Genomic DNA, 27784 nt, shown 5'->3' on the forward strand with positions numbered 1-27784 from the left:
GTATTACATGACATTTCTTTATATATGGTGCTACGTACGTCGATGATTACCGGAGGATGAAATAAGCTTTCTTCAACAGAACTTTCTAGTAATGGATATAAGACGTAATTATCATTTTCACCTTATATTGGCACTCTTTTTCAAACAGATAATTGCACTCGTTTTCCACAATGGTAGATATCATTTCAGATTATTGACTTTCGATGCCAAAAAAAAAAGAAGAAATTCAACTTAAAGGCCCAGTATCTTTTTCTACAGCAATATTTCATGGAAGCATATTTGGTCCCGTCACCATCTCATAGTCCAAATAACCAGATCTTAGCTCATGTCCATGATAGCTGATAGCTATGATTAACATAAAAGGGAATAAAACAAGGCTGCGTGTTAGCGCCTTTACTGTTCAATATTTTCGCCATAGCTGTCTCGATAATTGCTGGCATGAGTATGCCTGTAAGAGGTGTTGGAAGATTCATAAAAAAGTGCCTGTAGAATGTAACAACAGATTTCGAATACGAGTTCAAATAAGCGAGTTATTCGCTTCATTAAAAATGACAATTTCTCAATTTTCGTTCATAACTCAAAATCCATGAACGTTAGGCTGGATCTGTTTTCAGTTTTGGATTAGTCAAGAAAAAAGAGCTCGCGAATGTGGCGTCCGTTTTCTTCTAGCTGCTATAGTTCTCGAGATCCCCTCAGTAGACAACGAATTTTGCCCACCCTGACGACATCACTGAACTTTAGTTAGATTATAAGTAGTCTCCAAGGTTTTAGCTATTTCTCTGTCCAACTTATTCCGACAATTTTGGTTTCGATCAGCGAAAAGTTGCAACACAATATGGCAACAAACAAACCAAAAAAACGTCATCTTCCATATTTCTCAAAAGTCTCAAACGGTGCCCGGACAAATGAAAAAAAATATGGACAAACATGGTTCTAAGATGGACAAAGGACCCTGAAATTTTCGTTTCAAAATTCGCATATGGGGTGTCAACTTCACACTTTCAAAAATTTTCCAAATTGATTTTTATGGTGCTGTGAGTGGTTAATACGTATTACAATATTTTTACCACAGGGTCAAAAAAGCAATAAATGAATAATTTACATTACAAAGTATTGTACTATTATACAGGGTGTCTTATGGACAGCAGAAGACTGGACTGTTGTATCTCAGCTGGAGGCAGTCATTTTCAACAATTCTTGTATTGTAATTCGAAAACTTTTTTGTCGTAACTCGAATAAGAATTGTAGAAATGAATTCAATTTTGGAGAGAGACACTGGGGTACAATTTTTCTTCAAAAATGAAAGTGAATGCCAGTACGCACGCCACTGCATAGTTGCTAAAGACGAAAAGACGAGGTATTCAACGTGAAATAATATGAGATATCCATTAAAAATTCTCGTTCAAATATCTCAATCCGTTTCGAAAATACCGAAGAATTCTTCACTTATTTGTAACATTCAACGATCTGTATCTTGTAAACGAAGCAATTCCGGACAAAGGCCCAAATCGCCTATAAAGGACCTTGCCGAATCCAAATAACTCAGAGAACAATATCCTGATTTTGATTGCAATGTTCATGAAACACCCTCTATATGAACAGAAAGTGTAACAAACAATCTCTTGGTAACAATTAAGGAAGTTTGTATATTGGGGACTACGAAAAAGGGCAAATTATTGAGGGCACTACTTTCGGTAGTCGTCCGCCACAATTTTTTTCGACAGGTGTGGTGGGTTCAGAAAAACAGGTGTGAAGTATTATATTTTATTATCGCAATCACGAAAATGTATATAATTTTTAATGACAGCAGTTTAATCAAATATATTCTAACTGATACAGGAATCCGGTGAGGACTGCGAACACTATGCACACCATCTGTTGAAGAAAGTTATAATAATATTATTGACAAAATATGATAAATAATTCAGTTTACCTAATATCATAGGATTTTTGAACTGCTCAAAAAAGTGGATAATTTACGTAAAAATAATAATAGGTGGAGCTTTTCTTACAGAAGGCAGAAAAGTCTTCAAAATAAGTCATTTTACCAACAATTGTGTATATAAAATATTCAAGATGGCTGATTCGAGAATCGGAATGTTTTAGACATAGGAACATGGACTGAGCAATGTCAGCATGAAATTGTCTTTTTTATAGAAAGAGCGAAATGATCGTCTCTTTTTTGTTCACATAGAGCTGAGTGTGGACCAATCAAAATTCTAGAAGAAGACAACTGCATGCCCGACGTGCGTTTCTCTCTCTCTGTCACTTTTTTTGACTGTATTTCATGCATAGATAGAAAGGGAAGGCACAGTCCATGTCTCTATGTTCTAGGTCTATGGGAAAAACTAAACAAAATATATAAATACAGGCTGGTCCAGATCGTAACCAAGAAATTTCAACCACGTATTCTACATCAAAAATAAGCCCTAGTTTGTCATATAAACATATGTCGAGATATGTTTCCTCTCCGAGATACGGGGTGTTAAAATTATAGAAAAAAAAAATGTTTTTTATTAATAACTTTCACACTGCTTGAAATATTTTCATGAAATTTAAGACATAGGTTTTGAGCGTCAAGGAGCACTTTTTGCATATCATTTCTTTTCTATTCTATCAGTGGCGTCCGTACTGCAGCGAGACTGAATATTTTCAGATGAAAAAATCATACGCTACTGGTTTTTCCGACAATAAAAATTACTATTTAAATCCTTATTTAATTTGGAGCAAATTCGGTCTCTTGACCGTTTCCGGTTGAAAAAATAAAACACATATTCTCATGCATGAAGAAATCGCCAAAATTTGATATGGTAGGTACATAATAATATTATGACTATTTTCGTGAACGATTTCTTCATGCATGAGAATGTGTTTTATTTTTTTAACCGGAAACGGTGCCTCGTACTGCAAAAAGTCAAGAGACCGAATTTGCTCCAAATTAAATAAGGATTTGAATTGTAATTTTTATTGTCGGAAAAAACAGTGGCGTATCATTTTTTATATGAAAATATTCAGTCTCGCTGCAGTACGGACGCCACTGGTAGAATAGAAAAGAAATAATATTATGCAAAAAATGCAAGACATTAGACATGAATAATGTTATATACAGGATGTCCCGGATAAGATGGGAAACATTTTAATGGGAAGCAGAAAACACCTAGAGGATCACGAAAAACCACCATATGTAGTATCTAGATCCTGATTTACAGGGTGTTTTTCAAATTTGAATGGAAATTAAAACTAGACATTCTATGTTCTATTTTCCCCAATAAGTCAGCATAATATCTGCCCACTAGGTAATTTGGAGAAAATAATTCCAGACAATACGACTCACGCTACGTAACCGTTTCTTTCAGCAAGAAATTATAGTAGACATGGGCGCCCGCAGGGGGGGCCAGGGGGGCTGAGATTCTGATAGACACCGTTAGAGAAATTTTTCTTTCAGTAAAACTAATCGTAGATGATATTTTGCCCCCCCTGAGAAAAATTTCTGCGGGCGCCCATGATAGTAGACCTCATTTGTTCAAAATGAATTAAGCTATCAAAATATGGTTTTTTAATGGTTTTCTTGCGGAACTAACTTAAGGGGTGGCTTTTTCTAGCTCTTGCAGTTGCAGACTTTTTATACCTTTTTGTCGATACAATTGAAGGTCTGCTCAATTTCATTTCTGTCAGTTCTCTGGGTTCTAAGTTCTAAGAAAAAAAATCACAATTGCCATCTTTAGGGGGCTGCATCCCAGCAGACTCCCTCACTATTTTTTGACATAAGCACCCCTTGAATTTTTTCAACTACATATTCAGAAAAAACCTAGCGTCACCCTGGGATGAAATCTTATACAGGGTGTTCCTAAATTGAACGTACAAACGAAAAGGGGAGATTCCTTAAGTGAGTTTAAGAAAAAAAAGTCCCATAAACATGGGGTCGCAAACGTTTCGTTTTCGAGATACAGAGTGTTGAAGTTTGAATTTTTTTCAAGTTTTCTTCTCATAGTATCTACACTTCACAAGATATTCAACTGAAATTTGGCATAAATATTACACTTTAGAGTTCTCACCACGTGACAGGGCAATTTCGATAGAAGATCTACAGGGTGATATTTTTTTTGGAACACTGCCACCTGTTCTTCTGCAGAACTTTTTTTTGGTGAGCAACTGTTAATTTGAAAAAATGTAAAAAGAAGCTTTGTTCTTATACTAAACTTTTCGGTCTCTTGTAGTTTTGTCGTATCTACCAACGATTTCGAGAAAAAAAATTTTGAACGATTCTCTCGAAATCCTCGTGAAAATCCAAATTATGATGGGAAGGCCACTTTGTAAGCTGTGGTGAATGAATTCAGTGTCAGTTTTTATGGAAATTTTCCTGATCTGTAGCGATGATTCATAAAGATTCGATAAACTCGTAGATACTATGAGGAAAAAAACTTGAAAAAAATTCAAACTTCAACACTCTGTATCTCGAAAACGAAACGTTTGCGACCCCATGTTTATAGGACTTTTTTTTCTTAAACTCACTTAAGGAATCTCCCCTTTTCGTTTGTACGTTCAATTTAGGAACACCCTGTAGATTTAATTGTTTATGCAGTTAGGAATCTCTCGAAGCAAAACTCATTAACCTTAAGAATAAAGCTATAACCATGGAAGATCAGAACCAGTGGGGTATTCGTTAACTTTTCCTCAGTATAGTTGCCCTCCGGCGTCCGTGGATTCTTCAAACGTATCACTCTGTTCAGAGATTCTTCGTCAATGTCGAATTCATTTCCTGGAATATCGTAATGGGATCGGCTTCCGTGTCTCCGTCTATAAAAATGTTTCTTTCTTGACGGATACATGGGGAGATCAATTTCCTTATCTTCTTCTGAATTTATATTCACATTATTCCACTTCGATTTGTGTTTCTTATTGGGTACATGAATTTCATGATTTTTTCCGTATAATTTGTGCTTTCGCGCTTCTATTTCGTCATGGGTAGGCACTCTATATGCCATTTTGTCTGTATCTTCGACTATGAAGTTCTCAACATTACCTTCTAAGTCGAGCTGAAAAATATTCGATGATTAAAATATATAGTCCATGCACTTTTAATTGAGTAGTCGGTTGGCCATGAAATAATTTCCTTGAGTTTTCGTAACTAGAACGGAGTAAGGTTCAAATACATGAAATATCGTTAATGTCAAATCTACCTTGGCACAACCATATTTGTTTACGTTGAAAAAATATCAAAAGTGCTAGACAAAAAGCCAAAAAAAATTATCGGGGATTGTTATTTTGAATTGAAATCACTTTTTTTTTCTTCGTTCATATTTTCATGTCGTTTGTTTGTTTTGTTGTATTTGTGAAATAAAAAAACTATTTAATTCTTTTATTTTTTTGGAATTACCCCCCTAAGCCATTTGGCTGAAACGCCCCTGATTCAAAACCTGATGCATGATGACTTGTACTTCTCATGCAAATAGCTACTAATTAGATAAAGAAGTTAATTTACATTGTGAGAAATACAAAATTATTAAAACCTTTAGAACGGATCATCTATAGCTCTGATTTTTTCCTATATGTCCACGGCTACTTACGCTATTCAGAGTACTTTTCAATTCAAGAGCATTTTTGTAATGTAAGTTAATATAGTTAAGATAGTGACAGTTATCATAATATAGAGGATGGTTAGTAAAAGTATTTATTTATTTATTTTTTATCATAACATGGCGCAGTCAGTAATACGAACGCACATGGACGTAGCCAGAGTTGAGTTTCGGGGGGGGTTTTAAATGAAATTTTTCTGATTTTGACATATAAAGTGAGACTTTTTGAAAATGATATTATGTATACCTATATTATATCGGGTGGGGGGGTTCGGGATTTGAACCCCCAAAACCCCCCCCCTGGCTACGCCCGTGCGAACGCAATAATAATTGAAAAGGTCCTGGAGTACTGGCGCAACGCGCAACCATCCTGGGTCATGGACTGCGTCACTCGCACAGGGCTATTTCAGTGCCTCCCAGCCCATACACCAGTTGGCTAGGATTTTCTAGAACCAATCTGAGATCTATCATGGCGGTTATCACAGGACATTGTAGACTCAGAGCCCATCTTAAAAAACTCAGCCTCGTCAATGACCCGCTTAGAGGAGAACATCCTCTGTGACTGCCCGGCGGCAGACAGGGTCAGACTTGAAGTATTTGGTTCTCCGAAGATGGTCCTAGAGGAACTCAAGAATCACTCCCTCTCCGACATCATCTCCTTTTTGAGTAGGATGGTGCTGGAGCGAGAGATCTAGCTCTACGAGCTTGCCTGTGTACTTCAATAGATCGCTTGGTCGCAGTGGAAGGTTTGGTTTATCCGTCCAACACATCCAGAAATCAGTAATCAGTACTAGGTGTTTGAGACGCTCTAGTCAGAAGTGTCGAGAAGAAAACGACAGTTCTCGCAGTTTTTCGAAAATTGGAATACAAATCCTAATCGTGATCACCTGTATAAAATATTGTCATTCCTACCTTACCACTTGGCAAACCATCAATTGGTAATGATTGCGTATTATACCATAGAGGTCTTGTTTCTCGAACACCAAACATCTCAAACAAGAACTGTATAATTAGTATCACTACCAGATAAACAGCGAACTGAAAAAGAAGAAGTATAGTCATCCAGATGGGCAAGACAATATTCTGGAGGTAAACTTGATGATCGCAGCAAGAGAAATTTTTCAATTTGAGTTGTCAATCAAGTATATAAGGATGAATCACGAATGCTTATTTTTGTTCCTACGACGTTCTCCTGCAGTTTTTTTGTCATAACTTCCGAAGGACCCGACCGATACTGTTAATTTTCTTCTCAATTTGGGACAATATTCAGTATCAGTATCAGTAACGATTTGGTTCCAGCAACGCCATCCTCAAAAGTCTTCAGGACCGCCAGAAACTAACTGACCCTTTCATATCGCATATCGGCGATATTCCTCCATCCTCCATTTATTTTATCATTAGATAATTCTGCAAAAAAAGTTACTTATACTGCAACATCCCTAAAATGTACCGTTTTCCAGATACAAGCTTATTTATGTTTCGAGTACGTTTATTGTTTGATTTTTTTCAATTCATTGTAAGAATTTCTATGATGGAATGATTCACAAGTTTCTCGAAGTCTTTGACCCACAGTCATGAAGGCATTTTTACTTGACAAATATATTACAAAAATTAATTTCAGTTACCGAAGCAACAATAAACAGCTTGAAATATTCATGAAATAATATTTTGATATTCAATCATAAATATGGTTGGGAATCGAAAACGGTGCATTTTTCCGAAGTTGCACCGGTATACCTTATTCTTTTGCAGAATTAATGATGAAAGAGTATATCTTCAAAGAAACAAAAAGTTATTGATAGGTATTTGTTTATGGAGTCAAAAAAAAATTACCGAAATCGGTTGAGTCGTTCGGAAGTATTATAAAACAAAAACTGAATTATATGAGTAAGATTTGGAGGCATATCTTCGGAAAGCAGGCGTAGCAGGAAAAAATACAGCATTCCTGACTCTTCTTTATGTAGGTAGTTTATTCCCACCTGAGAAGGAGTCACGCAGTGTGTATATGAGAGTACATACAAGGTGTTTGGTTAATATGCGACAAAAATTTAAAGAGTTATTCCTTAGCCCAGGCTATTCCAAGAATATCCGTTAATGATATTTGAAAACCAGATTCATTTCAACAGGATGAGAAGAATTTGCGAGATTTGCCAACTTTTGTTATCAAAAAGTAAACGTTAAATCTGGGGATCGAGCAGGCCATGCGTGTGGTCCATGCACCTCGACCAAACCTGCGATATACGTATGTTGCTGTTGAAAATTCGCGGAGCATCCAAAATGAAATGTGGTAAGGCACCATTGCCTCTCTTGTTGACAATAGTACATCCTCCAAAGGGCGGGAAGCGTTTCTTCTAAAATGTTACTTCGCCTCTCAGAAATGCATGTCCTGTGAAAACGATCGTCAACTATGTCATGCAAAATTTTTAGTTATTCATTAATTTTAACAAATATCGATAGAGGTTCGCAAATTTGTTACACTCTGTATTTTCGAAATAGTTCTTCAAAAATCATCAAAGAACATACCTAATATCCTTAGAATAGCCCAAGAAATAATTTTTAACATGAAAATTTGTTTCTCAAGTTTACAAAACACCCTTTTATTTTGGTCCAATTCTAAGCTTAGTTTGAGAATTCAAATTTATATAATATAATTGACTATTTCAAGGTTAGTTCAGGTGGGTGAAAGAAAAACAGGCCCCTCACGGCTAGGGCTATTCCGTCATTTTTCAACTCTTGTGATAAATATAACTCACCCAATATAAATGGTAGGAACAATCATGTGCTACAGCTTGAAACCCTCTATGAATATTGCTTAAAGAAATGATTGCAAGGAAAAGAGCAATCGTACCATGTAACAAAACATCTTCTGGTAAGTACAATCTTGAGCATAAAAGTATAGTAGACATGGCATATATAGCTAGTGATATAATCTGAAAATGAAAGTTATCAGCCATTTAACTTCCAATCGGTATTATATGTGTAGTCACTTTTTTGTTGTGAATATGCTGGGACAGGTCAATTAGTATTTTAAAGTTTAATATTTAAAAATGCAATAGTAGAAATAATCTGGTCAACACCCTCTGGGTGCCTGGTCACTCTGAAGTCTGAGTACAGTCAGTTTGTCCTAAAAGAAGGGTCCCCTGAAAAGTTTCCCAGTGTAATTTCTATAAATTTAAAATTTTGCTGTCTCGTATTTTTGCCGAAATGTTCAGCTGAAAAAATTAGAACTGAAAAAAAATTTTTTTAAACCGACTCTTCACAATAAATACATTCACAAACTAGTGAACTGAAAGAAATGTCCTACAATTCATTCTCTTCTTGGGGCTCAAGAAATTTTAACATTTCATAATCATAATCTTTTAATTCGTCTTTGCGAGACTCTTCTTGAAAAGTGAAGCAAAGTTCATTTCATTATTGCACCAACTAAGCGTATGGTCCGTATATACACATTTGGTAACCGAAAGTTACCAGAGCGGTTACTCTGGTGACTGATATTGAACCAAATTGTCAGGAATTCGACATATACGGACCGCCCACTTACTAACCAGAAGTAACCAAAGTGTATATACGGACCACAGCCTAAATGATGCAAACTATTAACAGGATCGTGTTCCTTACATTCCCTATTCCATTTGAGTTGATCTAGACCACAACCTAATTTGGAGGGTACATTATGGTAAATTTTCCTTTGAAGATGATGACCGATCGGGAAGACCAGTTTCTGTGTCAGAAATGTGTCCTACAATTCATGCTCTTCTTGGGGCTCAAGAAGTTTTAACATTTCATAATCATAATCTTTTAATTCGTCTTTGCGACACTCTTCTTGAAAAGTGAAGCAAAGTTCATTTCATTATTGCACCAACTAAATGATGCAAAGTATTAACAGGATCGTGTTCCTTACATTTCCTATTCCATTTGAGTTGATCTAGACCACAACCTAATTTGGAGGGTGCATTATGGTACATTTTCCTTTGAAGATGATGACCGAACGGGAAGACTAGTTTCTGTGTCAGTCCCCGAAAATATCGATGCACTTCATGACATGATTTATCAGACCATCGAATTGGGCTGAAACCATAGACATATTAAACACATGGACACGGCGTAGAGAGAGAGGGGGTGCGGCCGAAATAAGATAGAGCTAGTATGGGCAAAACATCGTTTGCACACTTTGTATTTATCGAAATTTTCAGAATTTCCTCATCAATTTTAGATCAACTTTGAATGTCGTATCCTTTTTCTATTATGAAAGTAATAATGGTGTCCTCGTAGAGTGCAATTAATAGTAAGAAATGAGTTGAAAAGACAGATAAAGTGAAATTTCACAGGTAGGTATAGTAACTTCGAATGTATTAATCGATTAATTATATCATAGTTGAATTATTCATTTCAAATCAATAAATGTATGTCAATTCTTTTCTCATCTAGATAAAATAATACTCAAGAAGCACTTGAGATTGGAAGAGAAAATAAATGCCCAAAATGCGAGCTTTTCCATTGGGACAAAATATAAATATGCTTCCTAAAAATTATCCTCAGTTGAAAAATTACTTAGTATGCTGATTGTAATGTCTATTTTTCAACCTTTTGATCAATATTGATCAATGAAATATTTTTTCAAATATTGAACCAACTAGTAGTCAGAATATTGTGTTGGCTAAAAATGTGCTCAATTGTTTTTATTCAAATCAATTTATTCACAAACTTTTCATGAACTTATCTGTTGTATTTTCGGAGGAATAGTTGCCGACAGCAAAAATTGTGCTCTTTAGTTCTAATAGAATCATTAAACGCAATCTAAATGATACCAATATTCGTTTAATTTTTTTATTCGATTATAGGTACTTGTTTTTATCTCTAACGGGCGCCAATATACAAACATAGCTCGGAAATTAATACCTAAATTAAAAGAATTATGTTTATAATCATTTATCGAAATATTTCTAAGCAAACTCCATTTCTAATTTTCCCTATATAAAAAAAAATCGAAATAAATCGTATGCGCTTAGCGCTAAAGCGTTCTAAGGAACGTTTTCTTGCCCTTCTCATGTTGGCCGCACTCGTGGCTATTGAAACTCACTGGAAGGGCGCGTCCATTGTGTTTTATAGGTCTATGGCTGAAACGGATATCTGAAGCACTGAATATTTCCTACGAACGCGTTCATCATATAGTTCACGTCAATTTGGACAATTTGGAAAAATTGCTGCAAAATGGATCCCCAAATGTTTGATGTTGACCAAAAGCGTGCATGCAAGGTTAGAAGCGTCGCGTTCGATCTGTGCTCGATTTGAAAAGGATGTAGACTTCTTAAACCAAATTGTTACTATGAGACCTAAGAAGTTTATTTTCTTGTCCAAAAATCTGCTGGAAAAGTTCTTGCTTCAGTTTTTCGGGATTGCTATGGAGTAATCAGGATTGATTTTTCGGACAAGGGTAGAACAATAACCGGAGATTACTATTCGACATTACTGACCACTCTACAGGAAATAATTGAAGAGAAAAGACGCGGAAAGCTATCCAATGGTGTTTTGATTTTGCAGAACAACGCCCCTGCACACAAATCTCATGTTGCCATGCAAAAAATTCGTGATTTAGGGTTCGCATTACTAGAACACCTCCCTTATTCACCAGATTGGGCTCCATCCGACTATCATCTCTTTCCTCTACTGAAAAAAAGTTTAAAAGGTCGTAAATTTTCTTCCAACGAGGGGGTAATAAAAGCTGTGGAGGTTTAGTTTGCCGAGCAAGAAGAAACATTTTTTTTGAAAGGCCTAGAGACGTTGCCGGTTCGCTATAATAAATGTATCCAATTAAGAGGAGAATATGTTGAGTAATGAAATATTTTGACATTGAAATTTTGTTTGGTTCTATAGTAGGCTAAGAATTTTTCACTATATCCTCGTACAACTGCTTTTATGTACAAGGACTTAGTCTAATTTATTTACACAGTCACTAATTTACTCTACTACCCTGCTCTTTGTAACTTTTCGGGATTCACACTTCCCGCAAAAGTTAGGAACAATATTTTTTCTACAAACGCTTGAAATATATAAATACAGTACAATCGCGATACTGTGAACACTCGCTCGTTAGAACGGCTCAATAGCGTGAACAACATTGCAAACTAAGATCTCACAATTTTTTCAACCATTGTATAATAAATCTTCGATAAGAATGTATTTTAGTTTTATTAGATTATAAATTTGTATAGCAATATATTTTAGAGTTTGTATTTCAGTGACCTCCGGTAACATGAACAACCTCTATTGTGTGAACAACCCTGAACCCGGGTTTTATTCTGTTCACGTTATCGCGATTGTACTGTATATCAATTTCACGAAACAGATCATATCTGATTTGATTAATTCATATTTATAATGACAGACGTAAGATGTCTAAAAACAACTGTCAATTTCTAAATAGCGCTACCTACAGTGGGAAAAATGAAACTTAGATCTTATTTCCAGAGATGGAAAAACAAAATCTAATCAGTGCATACACCATGTTTTTCTTAGACAGACGTAATTCTGCATGTCGTTACCATGGGTTACTCACAGACAAGAGACTCTTTCCCTTTCTCTATGGTTACTCATCGCTGGCGTTCGGTGCATAGAGACATGATAGAATTTAATTTACTCTATATTTGGGTGCGGAAAAAACCCCTGCTTATCCATTCCCGCACGAGTTATATATCCGAGAACGATGAACTTCGTTGGAAGATCGCAGGAAGTGCGATCTCAGCATCGTCTCATTTTCCAAGAACTAAGAATGTGTACCGAGGTTATAAATTATAATTTTATTATCATTGAATCAGTTCTGACATAACTTTCACTGTATAAACGTATTGTACGAAATATAGCTTTTTAAAAACGCTTTTCCTGCCTTAATAAATATAACTGGCGCAGTCGACGGAGTTTTCATTGTGAAAAACTTTAAGAGTTCTACCCTCTTTTTGGTGAAACGAGAACCTACCCACAGCAGTTACAGTCAAAAATCCATCTAGGAGGAAGAAGATTATGCAGTTGTGGATAATCATAACAAGGTGGTGAGCGTATTTTTATTCATTGATGTCAGACTCCTCTAATCCTAGTATTGATTCTGTAGCGGAAACCAATTCTGAATTAGAGACAGATTTGTTAGAATTATTTAATAATCTTTCACTTAATAGTAATAATAAAATTTTGAATATGCCTAACGCACCTGAAAACTTTGATATCAAAAATTTAAGCATCATTCCCGATTTCGATGGGAATCCGAATAAATTACATAGGTTCATTCAAGCTTCGGAAGCAATTTTAAATCACTATTTTGATGTTGAAAATCAAAATAACTTCCAAAATGTGTTGATATTGAATGGTATTTTGAATAAGCTTCACGGCAAAGCGGAAGAAGTTGTCGCAATTCATGGAGCTACCAGTAATTGGAACGACATAAAAAATTCACTTTTATTACATTTCGGTGATCAACGAGATGAGAATTGTCTTAATCAGGATCTAGTTAATCTGAGGCAAAATTTCGGAGAATCTCCTCATGACTTTTATGAAAAAGTAATTACATTATTAAATACAATTTGTAATTATATTGATTTGAAATGTGAAGTTGGATTTAGAGCAAGTAAAAGAGATTTTTTCCAAAAACAAGCTTTAAAAACCTTTTTAGCCGGTTTAAGAGATCCTTTGGGTCCTATTATTAGGGCTATGAGGCCTAATTCTTTATCTCAAGCACTACAATTCATAATTGAAGAAGACAATATAAAACATTGCCAAAAATCTAATCAAACGGTAATCAATAATTCCAGAAAATTCATGAATTATAGTAATCACAGAAATAATTCAAATAATTTTTCAAAATTTCGTCAAAACTTTTCCACAATGGTACCCATCGAACGACAAAATTTTGTTACGAATCAGCAATTTCCTAGCAGACCCATTACTATTCAAAGAAATATAAGTTATAAAGAGCCGAAATTTTTCAGTAACGCTCAAGTTTTCGGAAAGCAGCAACAACCTGCACCTACTCCAATGAGTATATCTACTAATCATACTAAACAGAGAACTCAACCAATGAGTACCTCAACAAATAATAGATATTTTACAAACAGGCAAAATCAATCCTTTCCTCAGAAACCAAATTTTATAAGTGAAGAGCTTTTTAATACCGAGTATCATAATAATCCTCACAGCTCTAATGAAGAATTCAAAAATGACGAAATTGCTGAAGATTACGAACAAAATTTTCGGAACGTTCAATTTCAGACCCACAGCACATAATAGAATTTCATGTTTCTAATGATAAACGCGAATTACCTTATATTGAAATTAAAAATCCCCCTCTTAAATTACTAATCGATACAGGATCAACAAAATCTTTTATTAATCCAGATTTAGCTAAAAAATATTATTCAAATTTCATATTCAAAGAACCATTCACTGTCTCAACAGTCCATCAAACCTCTCATCATGAATTTTGTGCCAATATTCCTATATTTGCTGAGTTTAATAGACATAATGAAAATTTCAAATTCAATCTATTCAAGTTTCATAATATTTATGACGGTTTAATTGGATTAGATAATCTAAAACTATTGGATGCGTCTCTTGATTTTCATAGTTCTAAGCTCAACACTCCTTTTTCAACAATGCCAATAAAATATCAAGAATCAGCAAATAAAGCTCCATTCAAAATTAAAATTGATGCGAATTCTAGAATCATTGCTAAAATTCCAATCAAACACCTATCTGGTGACGTGATAATACCGAAACAAATCATTCAATCTTGTGAAATTTCTGAGATTGTAACTTGTTCTAAAAATGGCCTAGCAAACGTGGAAATTTGTAATGAAACCAACGAAGATATTATCCTCATTTTAAATAAACCGATTGAATCAATTTCTATACAGAATAATTTCGAAATCTTTCAAATGGAAACAAATAATAATTCAGAATATATAAACGTAGAAGAATTAATCAGAACCAATCATATCAATGAAGAAGAAAAATTTCATATTTTAAAATCATGTCGAAAATATCCAGATATCTTTAAGTTAGAGAATCAACCCCTTTCTTTTTCAAATCAGATAAAACACTCTATTAAAACTAAAGACGATATCCCTGTCTACAAAAAATCTTATAGATATCCTTTATTTGATTTTTAACTTCCTCTTTATGAATATAAAGAGGAAGTTAAAAATCAAATAAATTCTATGTTAGAACAAGGTATTATCAGACCCAGCCAGTCACCTTGGTCATCGCCGATTTGGGTAGTACCAAAAAAAGCTGATGCATCTGGTAAACAAAAATGGAGAGTTGTCATAGATTTCCGAAAACTCAATGAGAAGACTATTGACGATAAATATCCTATACCTAATATAAATGATGTTCTTGATAAAATCGGCAAATGTCAATATTTTACAACACTAGATTTAGCTAGCGGATTTCACCAAATAGAGATGGATCCTGCTGATATTCCTAAAACAGCTTTCAATGTAGAGAATGGCCACTACGAATTTCTACGTATGCCATTCGGATTAAAAAATGCGGGTTCTACCTTTCAAAGAGTAATGGATAATGTACTCAGAGGACTTGAAAATTGTTTAGTCTATCTAGATGACATAATTGTCTTTTCAACATCATTACAAGAGCATATTGTTAATCTTTCAAAAGTTTTCAAAAGGCTCAGAGAGGCCAATTTCAAAATTCAGTTAGATAAATCAGAATTTCTAAAAAAGGAAGTAGCTTATTTGGGGCATATTGTAACAACAGATGGAGTCAAACCAAATCCAGACAAAATTCAAGCTATCAAAAATTACCCAATACCTAAAACAACAAAAGAAATTAAAGGATTTTTAGGGTTATTAGGATATTATAGAAAATTTATCCGTGACTTCGCGAGAATTACCAAACCTTTAACAGCCTGTTTAAAAAAAGGTGCAAAAATCGAACACACCACATCGTTTATCAACTGTTTTGAGTACTGTAAAAATTTGTTAATGAACGAACCTATTCTTCAATATCCGGACTTTTCAAAAGAATTTATTATAACTACAGACGCTAGTAATTTTGCCATTGGTGCAGTCCTATCACAAGGAAAAATTGGTAACGATAAGCCGGTCGCATATGCATCAAGAACTCTCAATGATAATGAGCAAAATTACAGTACAATTGAAAAGGAATTACTCTCTATCGTTTGGGCAACTAAATACTTTAGACCTTACATTTTTGGCAGAAAATTTAAAATCGTAACAGATCATAAACCATTACAATGGCTTACTTATGTCACTTAAGGAGCCTAATAGTAAGCTTTTAAGATGGAGATTAAAACTCGAGGAATTTGATTTCGAAATTGTTTACAAAAAAGGTAGTTCTAACACAAATGCAGATGCTCTATCGAGAGTCGAGATTCACAACAAAGATTTTTTTGATTATATAGAGAAATTTAATAAAGAATTTTCCGAGAAAAATACGAATAACGATAACGAGTCGATGATTGTTAATTTGGAAGAAGCAGACATTGAGGAGATATCATTCGAGAAATTTGAGAAGCTTTTCAATGCAAATGAAATATATTATTGTTCAACTGTGACCGAAAAAATTGGCAATTTATTTGATGCTCCGGAATCCTACTCCCTTGCTCATTGTGTATCTGAAGATTTTTATATGAATAAGGGTATTGCACTTGATTTCAAAGAAAAATTCGGTAAAGTTCAAGAACTCAAATCTCAGAATAAAAGAACTGGAGAAGTGGCTGAAATTTCACACAACAAAAGAAAAATTTATTACTTAATAACTAAGGAATTTTATTACCACAAACCACGATATGAAACAGTATTCGAATCACTTTCCAATCTCAAAGAATTGTGTCAAAAAGACAATGTTAAATCCTTAGCATTACCAAAAATTTCGTGTGGTTTGGATGGACTAGAATGGAGAAAAATATTCAGCATGATCAACTATATTTTTGCAAATTCCACCATAAATATTAACATTTATTACTTATCTCAAGACGATTTAATCAATTCCAAGAATATTGAAAATCAGTATGAATCGGATGGTAATACTATACATTCCAATCACGAAAATCCAATTCAAGAAGTCCCCATTTCTGAGAAAATTTTAAATATTTTTGACAATCAAATAGTTTTTGAATTTGTTTTTCATTCCCCGGCGGAGGTTAGAATAAAAAAATTTTTTTCGAGCAAACAAAGAATTTTTGTTCAAATATCTACTAACGATTTAAAAAGGGAAATTATTGACTTTTTCAAAACATACTTAAGACCTAATATTCTTTACGCTTTGTATTTCACAAAAGATAATTATTATGAAGAAATATGCGAAATTCTCAGAAAAACATTTAAACAATCCGCTTTCAAATTATTGAAGTGCAATGAAATCTTAGAAGACGTGGAAGAAAAAGACGAGCAGGTTAGAATTGTTAAAAGTATGCATGAGGGAAAAACAAACCACAGAGGAATTTCTGAAACTGTTTCTAGAGTAAAGAGAACATATTATTGGCCTGGTATCCAAAATGATGTAACGGAATATATTAATAATTGCGAATTATGTCAAATTAATAAATATGATAGAGACCCTCCAAATCAAAAATTAATGCTTACACCCATGCCATGTAAACCCTTCGAAATTGTGCACATTGACACTTTTCAAGCACAAAACAAGAAATTTCTTACAATTATCGATGCCTTTTCGAAATACGCCCAAGCATATCCATTAATTTCTCTTACAGCTATAGAAATAGTAAGATCTCTGGTAATTTTCATGACGCATCACGGTTCACCGTCAACAGTAGTGATGGATAATGGAACAGAGTTCAAAAATAGTATTGTATCTGAATTTCTTGAACTACACCAAATTTCTCCTCATTATATCACAGTAAATAATTCACAATCCAATGGTATCATCGAAAGATTTCATTCTACTATATTAGAACATTTGAGAATTTTAAAAAGTAAAAACAATGATTCATCAAATATTGAAGACTTAATGCCCTACGCAATATTTGGATATAATAATTCTATTCATTCCTTGACGAAGCAGAAACCTATTGACATAATTAACGGCCATTTGAATAGTAAGGATCCCCTCAATATAGATGTAAACAAAGCCATTATTAATAACTATGTAGAGAACCATAAACAAAAAACTAGAGAAATTTACAAAAGACTGAATGAACTGATGGGGGAGAGGAAGCAGAACATCATAGAAAAGCAAAATCAAAATAGACATGATCCTTTAACGTATAAACCTGGTACTATCGCGTACAGAAAAATTAAATCCAACATGAGAAATAAGCTTTCTCCAAAATTTTCAAAAGAGAAAGTACTACGTAATCAGAAAATTAAGATAGATAGTGATAAGAAAATTTTGCACAAACAAAACCTCAAAAAACCTAAAACTAAATCTAAGAAACCTTTTCAGGCTAATCCTAATGATTCTGGTGACAGCACAGGACATTCAAATAATAAACCTGAAGGACAATCCGGGAGTCCTTCCAATTCTCCTAGGGAAAGCGAAAGTTAGAAGCAAATTTCACAGTTTCATACATTACTATGACCTTCAACCCATCTCCACACAGTTAAGATATTTAGAATTTCATTATAAGACAGTATCTAGTACTATTTTAAATACTTCAAGCTCCGTGTTTCGTACAGAATTGGAAAATCATAAAAAGTTTTATGAATATCAATTAAGCTCAGCAAAACAAAAATTGAAAAGTTTGATACCAATGGGAAGATCAAAAAGAGGAATTATTGATGGATTGGGAACCATAATAAAAAGTATTACTGGTAATTTAGATGCAAATGACGCATTACATTATGAATCGGCATTATAAACACACGACACCTTATAAATTTTCTATGTTCATATCGGAATGTTGATATTTATGCGGCCGATCGAACAATTAGAGAGGTTCATAGAGGGCATATAGGGAACTCTTAACGATTTGTCAAAATCAGCTAAGCATTCGCTGTCGTGGGGCACACAAGCTTTTCCCTCCATTGATTCGCATGCTGTTTTGGTAGAGTATTGTGTTTTGTGGATGGTTTTGGAAAAAATGTTCTTCCCTACGTTAGATTAGAGTGATTAGACTATAGCTTTCTAAGAAATGCCTCTTTACACCGATATTAAAAAGCTTTGTGTGCCCCACGGCAATGAAGGGTCAGCTGAATTTGACAAATCGTTAGAGTACCCTATTCTAGTTGTGACATTTTGAGTAAATCATATTGATATCGTTCCCTATAATATCTGTTAAAGAATGTGTGGAGCTGGTGGAAGCTGGAGTTGTAGTAAATAGATATATTGATTACTCTCTAACCATCATAATTTTTCTGCAATCTCCACAATTCATCTCTTCTCAAGAAGAGATGAACTAGCTAGCTACTACGAAAATCAATGCGACATACATATAAAATAATTATTTGGGAAGCTGCTGAATACTTCTATCTTCGATTACCCATGACAATAATGTATTAATAGGGAAATTAACCAATAAAAGGGTTCATTAACAGCTAATTTCGTGTACATTAAACAGTGTTATTATTAAGAGGTCGGCGGGAATAGACATTTTTATTTCAATAAATAACATAAAATATAGATGGAGTTCTAGAGCCTCCAAGTCCCACAATATGGGAATATATGGTATTTGAATAAACACCACTTTCACAAAATCCATCAAAACATAGAAGGTTCTTTGGAATTAACAGAACTGTTTTCTTAACATTTTCGTTATGAAATCGGCTCCCAGTATTCGAGTTCAGAGAATTTAACGGGTCATATCAAGTAGCATAAAATGATTTCAAATTGTGAAAAATATAAATCTCCTCATAACTGTTTTATTAGACAGGATATCAGAGGGACATTTGGAAAGCTGAATATTGAAAGCTTACCAATTCCGTCGAGAGAAACACATAAAAAAGAATTTTAACAATTTGTCCTACTGGCCCCATCGCACTCTTTATCCTCTCTGATCATTTCATTGAACCTTCTTCAATCTAAAGCTGAAATTTTGCAACGAAAAAAAGAGCTCATGTCAAACTAGACAGCTCATCTATGTCATAATGAATGATGAGCTGTAAGGAATGGGGTTGATGAATAAATTTTTGGCAGTTTGTTCGAATATACTAAATGGATAAATGCAAAAGTTATTGTATAACAAGACAAGTACTAATTTCTTGTCTTCTTTGTCAAATGGTGAGTGCAACTCTGTTCAATTTACTCTACCCAATTGTAGTAGTGTAGAGGCATCGATATAACATGGTACTCATGTGAGTAATCATAATATTCTATATTATAATTTTTCTCAGAAGTAGAAATAAACATTGGACTATATATACATCGCCACATATTTAAGGTTTTCCTTCTGCTGACATATGAAGAACATTTACTTGCACAAGCTATTGTTTGCATATACAGAGTGTCCATACATTTTTGAATAACCGATTACTATCAGAAATTGACCAAAATTCTTGATTGAACAGTTCTTGAAAATTTTCAGTATTTTCCGAATTATTCCTGTAATACCTATTTTCAATGACAAATTAATCATCGATTTTTTTCATTGAAATATATGAAGTAGACTATAATTATAAGTTAATATTTTCATGGAGGAATGAATGGATTTTCCTTACTTCTCAGCTAACCAACATCAGCGTCATGGCTGTTGGTGCTTGCATTGCTCTTGATCCAAGAAAAGCCGAGATTAAGGGTCATGGATTCATAATGCTCATACTATCAATTATGTTTTTATGCATCCTTGCGGCAGGTGCTATTGGATTGATTGGAAAATACACAAGCATTTTATTACTGGTAAGTTTGAGCCATAAATCATGTTTTAATCTCCAGTGTCAAAGTAGTTGCCGATTTATTTTGTTAATGTTTGTTATTTATAAGGTTTCATTTCACTACAGCGGTCGAAATTATGGTAGTAGTGTATAATGATCATAAACATATATAACTGACATATGAAATATGAAATATGAAATAGAAACCAATTAGGGAGTAAGACAAGGCTGCAGTCACTGGACAGTGCCGCCTACTAGGTGGCACTCGAGTACTTAATAATACAAAAGCTGATGGTATTCAATTGGGATCCGTCAATGGCGTCAATTTTATGTTTTCCATCGGAGTGGGAGTTGTGTTTCTCTGATGAGGTCAAATGAGAATTTGGTCAGCATATACTCTTCTTCGATGGGACGTTCTTCCCTTCGGCGATGGCAATGGGCAAGTTACATAAAACTCCAAAATCGAATTTAAGATTATTTATGGGAACCCTTTTCCATTATCCAACACTTGAAAGATTCGCTTCAAAATTCAGAAATTTCAGAAAAACACCCTTCGAAACTTAGTAAATATTCGAATATGTGAAAGCTTGTGACGTAGAATGTCTTTACTAAAGTCTAGTAATTTTTGTTGATTCGACAGCAGTGGAACCGATTAAGAAGATATCTAAAAATTGCATAAAATTGTTTCTGTAATCCGTGTCTATACCATAGCGTATGGTCCGTACGTTACATTTTGTAACCGAAAGTTACCAGAGCGGTTACTCTGGTGACTGATATTGAACCGAATTGTCAGGAATTGGTCATATACGGACCGCCCACTTACTAACCAGAAGAAACCAAAGTGTATACAGGGTCTTTCACGAGGAACCTCACCCATATTTATACGGGAAACTACTGAACGTATTTTCATGAAATTCAGCACTTATAAGTATTTCACGATGCTGATGAAATCTAAAATATTTTCAAGGCATGAGCACCTCCGGTTTTTCCGGAAATGACGTCAACCGTTTTTCGAATTAGAACACCATTTTTTTATTGCAGAAATAGATTGCTTAGAAAATTTCAAGTTATTTTGATGTAACATTTTTCAGTTTTGGTTGGAAAATTCTCTCTGAGCGGGAAAATTCGAAAAAAAAATCGAAAATAGAGCTCCGCTGAAACAAGAATAACTTCGAGGTTTTTGGATGGAAAATTTTCATTTTTGGGATTTTTCAAGATGTAAGATTGATGTATCCACTTTAAAAATCGAAATCGCGATTCATGATACAGGGGGTGAAAAAATCGCTTTCAAAGTTAGGGATGACAAAATCGTGAAAAATCAATTTTTTCAAATTAGAACCCCATTTTTTTATGGCAGATATTGAATCTACGTTAAAAAATAATGTGAGTGTATGCATCACACCCTTGCCCTAAAATGGATATTTTCTGAGTTATTCACAAAAAACTGTTTTTCGTCTTGAATTTTCAGCTATTTCTTTTCCCTTCACGCCAAAAAGATGAAATTTTCAGGAACTGTTATTTGAACCATGCTGTAGATTTTTCACCCCTTCTTGAAACCGACTTCAAGTTACTATTGGGAGAACCATGGCAAACTCTCGCAGTTATAACTAGAGAAGATGCTCAAAGTTTTGACCGTTAATTTCTAGACATTTATTTATACGTCTCAGGAATGCTTCGTGCGTTGCTCTTCTTATTTCATCGGGAGGAAGAGATCTGCAAAAGTGTTTAAAAACCAAATTGAGTTTCAAAACTATGAATCTAAAAATCTATTATAAACAAACCTGAACGCATTTCTGACTCGTTCTATGCAGTCCTCTTTATCAGTCAGGGGAGTTGAGTAGACAATATTTTTTATCCTACCCCAAACATAATAGTCTAAAGGAGTTAAATCGGGAGAACGTGGTGGCCAAAGATGTGGACCATTGTTCGCCAACCATCGATCTTCAAATAGTCTGTAGAGGATATTTGACACATTGAGTGAATTGTGTGGAGGCGCGCCATCTTGTTGATACCATAAGTCATTATGGTTCTGTACTAGCGGCTCAATTATTTGAGTCAATATGTCAGAATATCTATCTCCTAAGGGAGAACATTCTTTAAATAATGCAAACATGTGTAGTGTTCTATCTTACCAGTTAAAGTCCCATCATAAATGTGAACATCGAGAATTGCATTATTTTTGATGGCGCAAAAAACATTGAAACTCCAGGTCTCTTGAAAGTTCCATTGTCTGAAGTGGTGGTTGTTCTCTTCATCCCAATAATGACTGTTATACCTATTGAAAGAACCATTCTTTGTGAATTTAGATTCATCTGTCCAAATTATACAGTCCAAAAAGTTTTCATACTCTTGAAATCGAATCATCATAGCTTCGCAAAACTCTGTTCTCCTGACGAAATCAGTTTCCTTCAAATGCTGTACCCTATTGAATTTATATGGGTGCATTTTATGTTTTTTTAATATTCTCCAAACACTCGATTGAGATAATCCCAGATCAATCTCGGCATCTTTGAGAGAATTTTGAGGATTCACACGAAAATATGCAAAAACTGTAATTTCGTTGTTCTCATCTTCTACTACACTTTTTTCTCTGTATATAGTTTTCTTAACGAAAGATCCGACATTTCTCAAGTTTGTCATGGTTCTGTTAATGGTATCTCTCGTTGGTCTGGGTCGGTCAGGAAACCTCTCAATGAACAGTCGAATCGTTCTATCTACAACTTCATTACGTTCTCCATGAAGTAGAATGAGATTTAAATAATTTTCATTGGTAAAATTAGGCATAGTGAGCGATTTTATAACTTAAATACGAATTATCACCAAATTAATAGTAAATACAAAATGCTACTGAATAAAGAGGAATTTGGCAGATGTAATTAATGATATCTATCATTAAAAAAAAGAATGTAAAACATGGTAAGTTTTTGCATATGGTTCATAAGGAATTATTTATTTATCACTGGAGAGAAAACCGATGGCCGATTAGTTGAAATAAAGAGGTTTCCGATACAAATTCGAATCAAAATTCGCCATCTATTTAGGAGCAACCTGTAACTTTCTTCTCTTGCATATTAGGGTAGTAAAAACTAAAACATGGTTTAAGTAACAGTTCTTGAAAATTTTATCTTTTTGGCGTGAAGGGAAAAGAAATAGCTGAAAATTCAAGACGAAAAACAGTTTTTTGTGAATAACTCATAAAATATCCACTTTAGGGCAAGGGTGTGATGCATACACTCACATTATTTTTTAACGTAGATTCAATATCTGCCATAAAAAAATGGGGTTCTAATTTGAAAAAATTGATTTTTCACGATTTTGTCATCCCTAACTTTGAAAGCGATTTTTTCACCCCCTGTATCATGAATCGCGATTTCGATTTTTAAAGTGGATACATCAATCTTACATCTTGAAAAATTCCAAAAATTAAAATTTTCCATCCAAAATCCTCGAAGTTATTCTTGTTTCAGCGGAGCTCTATTTTCGATTTTTTTTTCGAATTTTCCCGCTCAGAGAGAATTTTCCAACCAAAACTAAAAAATGTTACATCAAAATAACTTGAAATTTTCTAAGCAATCTATTTCTGCAATAAAAAAAATGGTGTTCTAATTTGAAAAACGGAAGTTGACGTCATTTCCGGAAAAAACCGGAGGTGCTCATGCCTTGAAAATATTTTAGATTTCATCAGCATCGTGAAATACTTATAAGTGCTGAATTTCATGAAAATACGTTCAGTAGTTTCCCGTATAAATATGGGTGAGGTTCCTCGTGAAAGACCCTGTATGCGGACCACAGCCCCAATTAAAAATTTTTATCTAACCTAACCAACGAAAATATTAGCGGTATACTCCACTGAATGAAGCTAACACCAAAAGATTTTGTAGGAATCAATCTTATTGTATACCAATTCGAATGGTCCATTGGGAAATTTGATAAAAATTTTGTAGTTATGTAAGAGAAATAATTAAGATTTTCGATATGACTTCTATGAAGCTTTCGATATTTTATTGCATTTTATATTGAAAATTAAATCACATCATATGAATAGCAACTGGCAACATTAATATTACCAGGCAGTGTTAAAAAATATGTATTGTTTTGAATGGTGGTTATATTTCATAAAAAAATGCATCAATTTGCAAGTGGTTGACTGAAAAAGGCGAATTCAAATTGATGAAGGAAAAACTCTGTAGTTCTTTTAGCGCAGAATATTTTTAGGGTCATTTTCACTTTAAATGAACTATGAAACTGATGGCTTGGTTGACCATAAATAATTTAAGTTTGCAGGTTTGATGGTTGTTGGATTTCTAGTGGGTGTTTTCACTCATTTGATGGTTTTCCTAACTTCATCTCCTCAACAATCACTGCAAAGGCTCGAACTATATTTGGAAGATTATGGACATGAGGCGTCACAAAGAACTGCTTGGAATCGACTTCAACAAAAAGTAGGTAATATTTCAATTTTCGCAAATGTGGACTGCAAAATACATTTTCTTTCAAACCTTTTTCAAGGAAACATTCACTTATCCCGAATATAAGAGATATAAAAAAGATTAGGCGTCCCAGATGCATATAGGTACAGTAACAGCACCCGGGCTAGGGTAGAAAGCCTTTGTTGGAAACTGTAAGACTCTTTTCACACCACGGGTTTTAACCGTCGAGTTTTTACCGAAAAATAACCGGATGAAAAATTTTTCATCGGGTTTACTCCGTATCGATCCCTCGAATCTCGCGGTTGTAAGCACATAAATCAGTTGTTTTTCATCTTCGGTTGTTTTTCCTCCTCGGTATTACTCAACTCCTAGGTTAATTTTTTATCCGCTAGGCGGCTTCTCAGTTAAACTTTTTATATAGCATTACAGGGGTTATCGTTTCTGACTTTTTCAAGTACCGGGTGATTGTTTATATTTTACCCAACAGCTATCTCAGTCATTATTGGTCGTACGAAAACTTTCGAAGGGGCAAACTTGTAGTATTTTTAATGGGAATTAAGAATTCAGTACTAGGAAATGCATAAAAGCGTTGTAAACCTAAAAATTTTATGTGAACTCTTAATTTGGTACCTACACCCTGTATTTTATTTTCCTAATCCGTAAAGCTCTTTTTTCTGGTTTCAAATATATATAAATACTTTATTGAGGTTATTTCCGGCAGTTTTTTAAAAATATACGTTTTTCGTCTAAATCTAAGGCAGCTGTAGAACGCCAGTCGAAAATAAAAAGATATGATATCTGGATTGGCAGGAACGTACGGGACCATTCTATGGACTCCTAACAGTCCCGATTTAACACCATTGGACACTTTTTTATGGGGATATTTGAAATCTAAAGTGTATATCGCCGTCCGCTGAATATTGAACACATTACAACCAAAATAGAGGAAGAAATTGATAACCTCAATAATAATCCAGAAATGATAAGGAAAACCCTCAAAAACTTAATGAAAGGATACCGATTGTGTGTAGAAGTAAGTGGGGGACATTTCGAACACTTAATTTAACTTTTAGTTACTAAATAAATAGAATAAATATCAGTTGTTTTATTTTCCACGGTTCGTTTGATATAAAGTTGTCGTGTGGCGTTCCACAGCTGCCCTAGATGTAGACGAAAATATCTATATTTTCAGAAAACTGTCAGAGATAACCTCAATAAAGTATATATATTTGTGTGGTTGAGTAGTCTGTTGAGCTGGAACTATCGTTATTTTTTCCAGGGAAAAGGGAAGTGAAATAAAATATTTCAACAGAATATCATAGTTTTTATTCAACCCAACTTCATGAGGGTTGCCCTGAAGAGTAGAATATATGCGATGTCGTGAAATTATTAAATTTCCTACATTTGAAATCAGAAGAAAGAGGTTTACGATGTTGTTATGCATTTCCTAGTACTGAATTCTTAATGCCCATAAAAAATTGCCCATTTAAACGTTTTCGTACGACCAATATTAACTGAGATAGCCATTGGGTAAAATATAAACAATCACCGTGTACATAGTTTCTTCCTTAGGATAGCCATTTTTATTGAGAATTCCGCTGCTAGATTTTCTGGAATAAGTGCTATACCTCCCTAAACCCAGGACTAACATAATGATTAGGTCATTTATGATATCTATTGGCAGTTCAATATGTAGATATTGATGCTTCGTATTATGGTGTCCGATCTTTCAAACTTAAACTCAAGCATCTAAGGCAGATGTATCATTAGCCTGTGAATTTTTCATTTTTTTATTTTCTTTGAATCACCATTCAACTTTGTACTATATAATATGTTGTTTTATAATTGTGATTTTCCCCTGTTTAAACAAATTAAAGAATTTTTTTGGGAATATCATCTTTTTTTCAGGATAAGTGCTGTGGACTTACGGGGCCAGCTGATTGGCTGTATATCAATATCTCAATACCATCAAGTTGTTGCCATCCTTTGGATAATTCTGGAGATCCTTTCTCAGAATATTGCGCTCGATTCAACGGAAGTGAATACATATATCAGCAGGGATGCTCCAAGTTAACAGAAAGAAAAAAGTTAAAATTGAATTACCAGAGGAGAAGAGATGTATCTGAAGCTGAATTGGAACCCGCATCCGAATTGAGTCCTAAAAAAACTAATTTCAAAGAATTTGTAGTGTACATAATGATTTTCGATTATTTAACCAAGATAGTTTGTATAGGTGCTACCTTGGCTGTGGCTTGGCTCTTATGGCAATAATCTCTCCAAATAAAAATCCAAGATTGATCAATGTTTTTCAATTTCATTAAAAATTGAACAAGTTGATTTATCCTGGTCAACGCGACAACATTATTCCAAAACCACGGCCCAGCTTTGGATTTTCACGTTTTGTATTATTTCACAAATGAACTTGGGACAGGAAGGTATTAAGTTCATGAGAACTGAAGTAATAAGAAGAACTAATTCAGATGCATACCACCTGAAGATGCATTCAGCTCAGCCGAAACATGTTGTTGTAAAGATCGAAAAATAAATGAAGCAACAAAAGTGAGGATAAGACTCATTTTATCCAACATTAGTTGGATCGTAACACTCGTTAATATTCATATCAACGGGTTGTATGCATCTCAATTAATTCTTATTATTGTAATCATGGCCTCACTGTTTTCGGCGTGATCATTGAAATAATAAGTAAACATGATAAGATATCGATTGAAATTTAATCCGGGAGAAATCTGCATCTTCTGAAATACAATACCAGTCTCTGTAACAGAATCAATAAAAAAATTGAAATAATCGATTTGCTCCTGCGTAAATTCTAGCACTAACTTGTCAGGAGCAAATCAGATGGAAAAAATGTATGCGAAATGTATGGACGAAAAATGGAAATTTAAAATGATAAAACTTCGTTACGTTCGAGAGTGTACGAGTATATCAGACTCCTTCATCAGACGAATTCGTAAAAATTTTC

The 27784-nt window shown here is 34.2% G+C and overlaps 2 protein-coding genes across 5 annotated transcripts; one reads left to right on the forward strand and one right to left on the reverse strand.

Annotated features, from left to right (window-relative positions):
- Positions 1-1750: 1750 nt before the first annotated feature.
- LOC123314345 lies at positions 1751-19685 on the reverse strand. Of its 2 annotated transcripts, XM_044899593.1 has the most exons (5): positions 19478-19685; positions 8330-8506; positions 6489-6614; positions 4614-5036; positions 1751-1875 (listed from the first exon to the last, which is right to left on the reverse strand). In XM_044899593.1, the coding sequence occupies exons 1-5, from the start codon at positions 19535-19537 to the stop codon at positions 1816-1818; spliced, it is 846 nt and encodes a 281-aa protein (XP_044755528.1). In that variant the 5' UTR covers positions 19538-19685; the 3' UTR covers positions 1751-1815. The 2 variants fall into 2 exon arrangements, with proteins under 2 accessions (XP_044755528.1, XP_044755529.1); XM_044899594.1 differs by lacking the exon at positions 8330-8506.
- On the forward strand, positions 19643-27099 carry LOC123314346 (uroplakin-1b-like). 3 transcript variants are annotated; one of them, XM_044899595.1, is made up of 4 exons: positions 19643-19781; positions 20226-20396; positions 24649-24813; positions 26710-27099. In XM_044899595.1, exons 1-4 carry the CDS (start codon positions 19716-19718, stop codon positions 27070-27072), a joined length of 765 nt encoding a protein of 254 aa, XP_044755530.1. In that variant the 5' UTR covers positions 19643-19715; the 3' UTR covers positions 27073-27099. The 3 variants fall into 3 exon arrangements, with proteins under 3 accessions (XP_044755530.1, XP_044755532.1, XP_044755531.1); XM_044899596.1 differs by having other exon boundaries at positions 19715-19855; XM_044899597.1 differs by lacking the exon at positions 24649-24813.
- The last annotated feature ends 685 nt before the right edge of the window (positions 27100-27784 follow it).

This window comes from Coccinella septempunctata, chromosome 5, assembly GCF_907165205.1.
Source record: "Coccinella septempunctata chromosome 5, icCocSept1.1, whole genome shotgun sequence".
Classification (NCBI taxonomy): Eukaryota; Metazoa; Arthropoda; class Insecta; order Coleoptera; family Coccinellidae; genus Coccinella; species Coccinella septempunctata.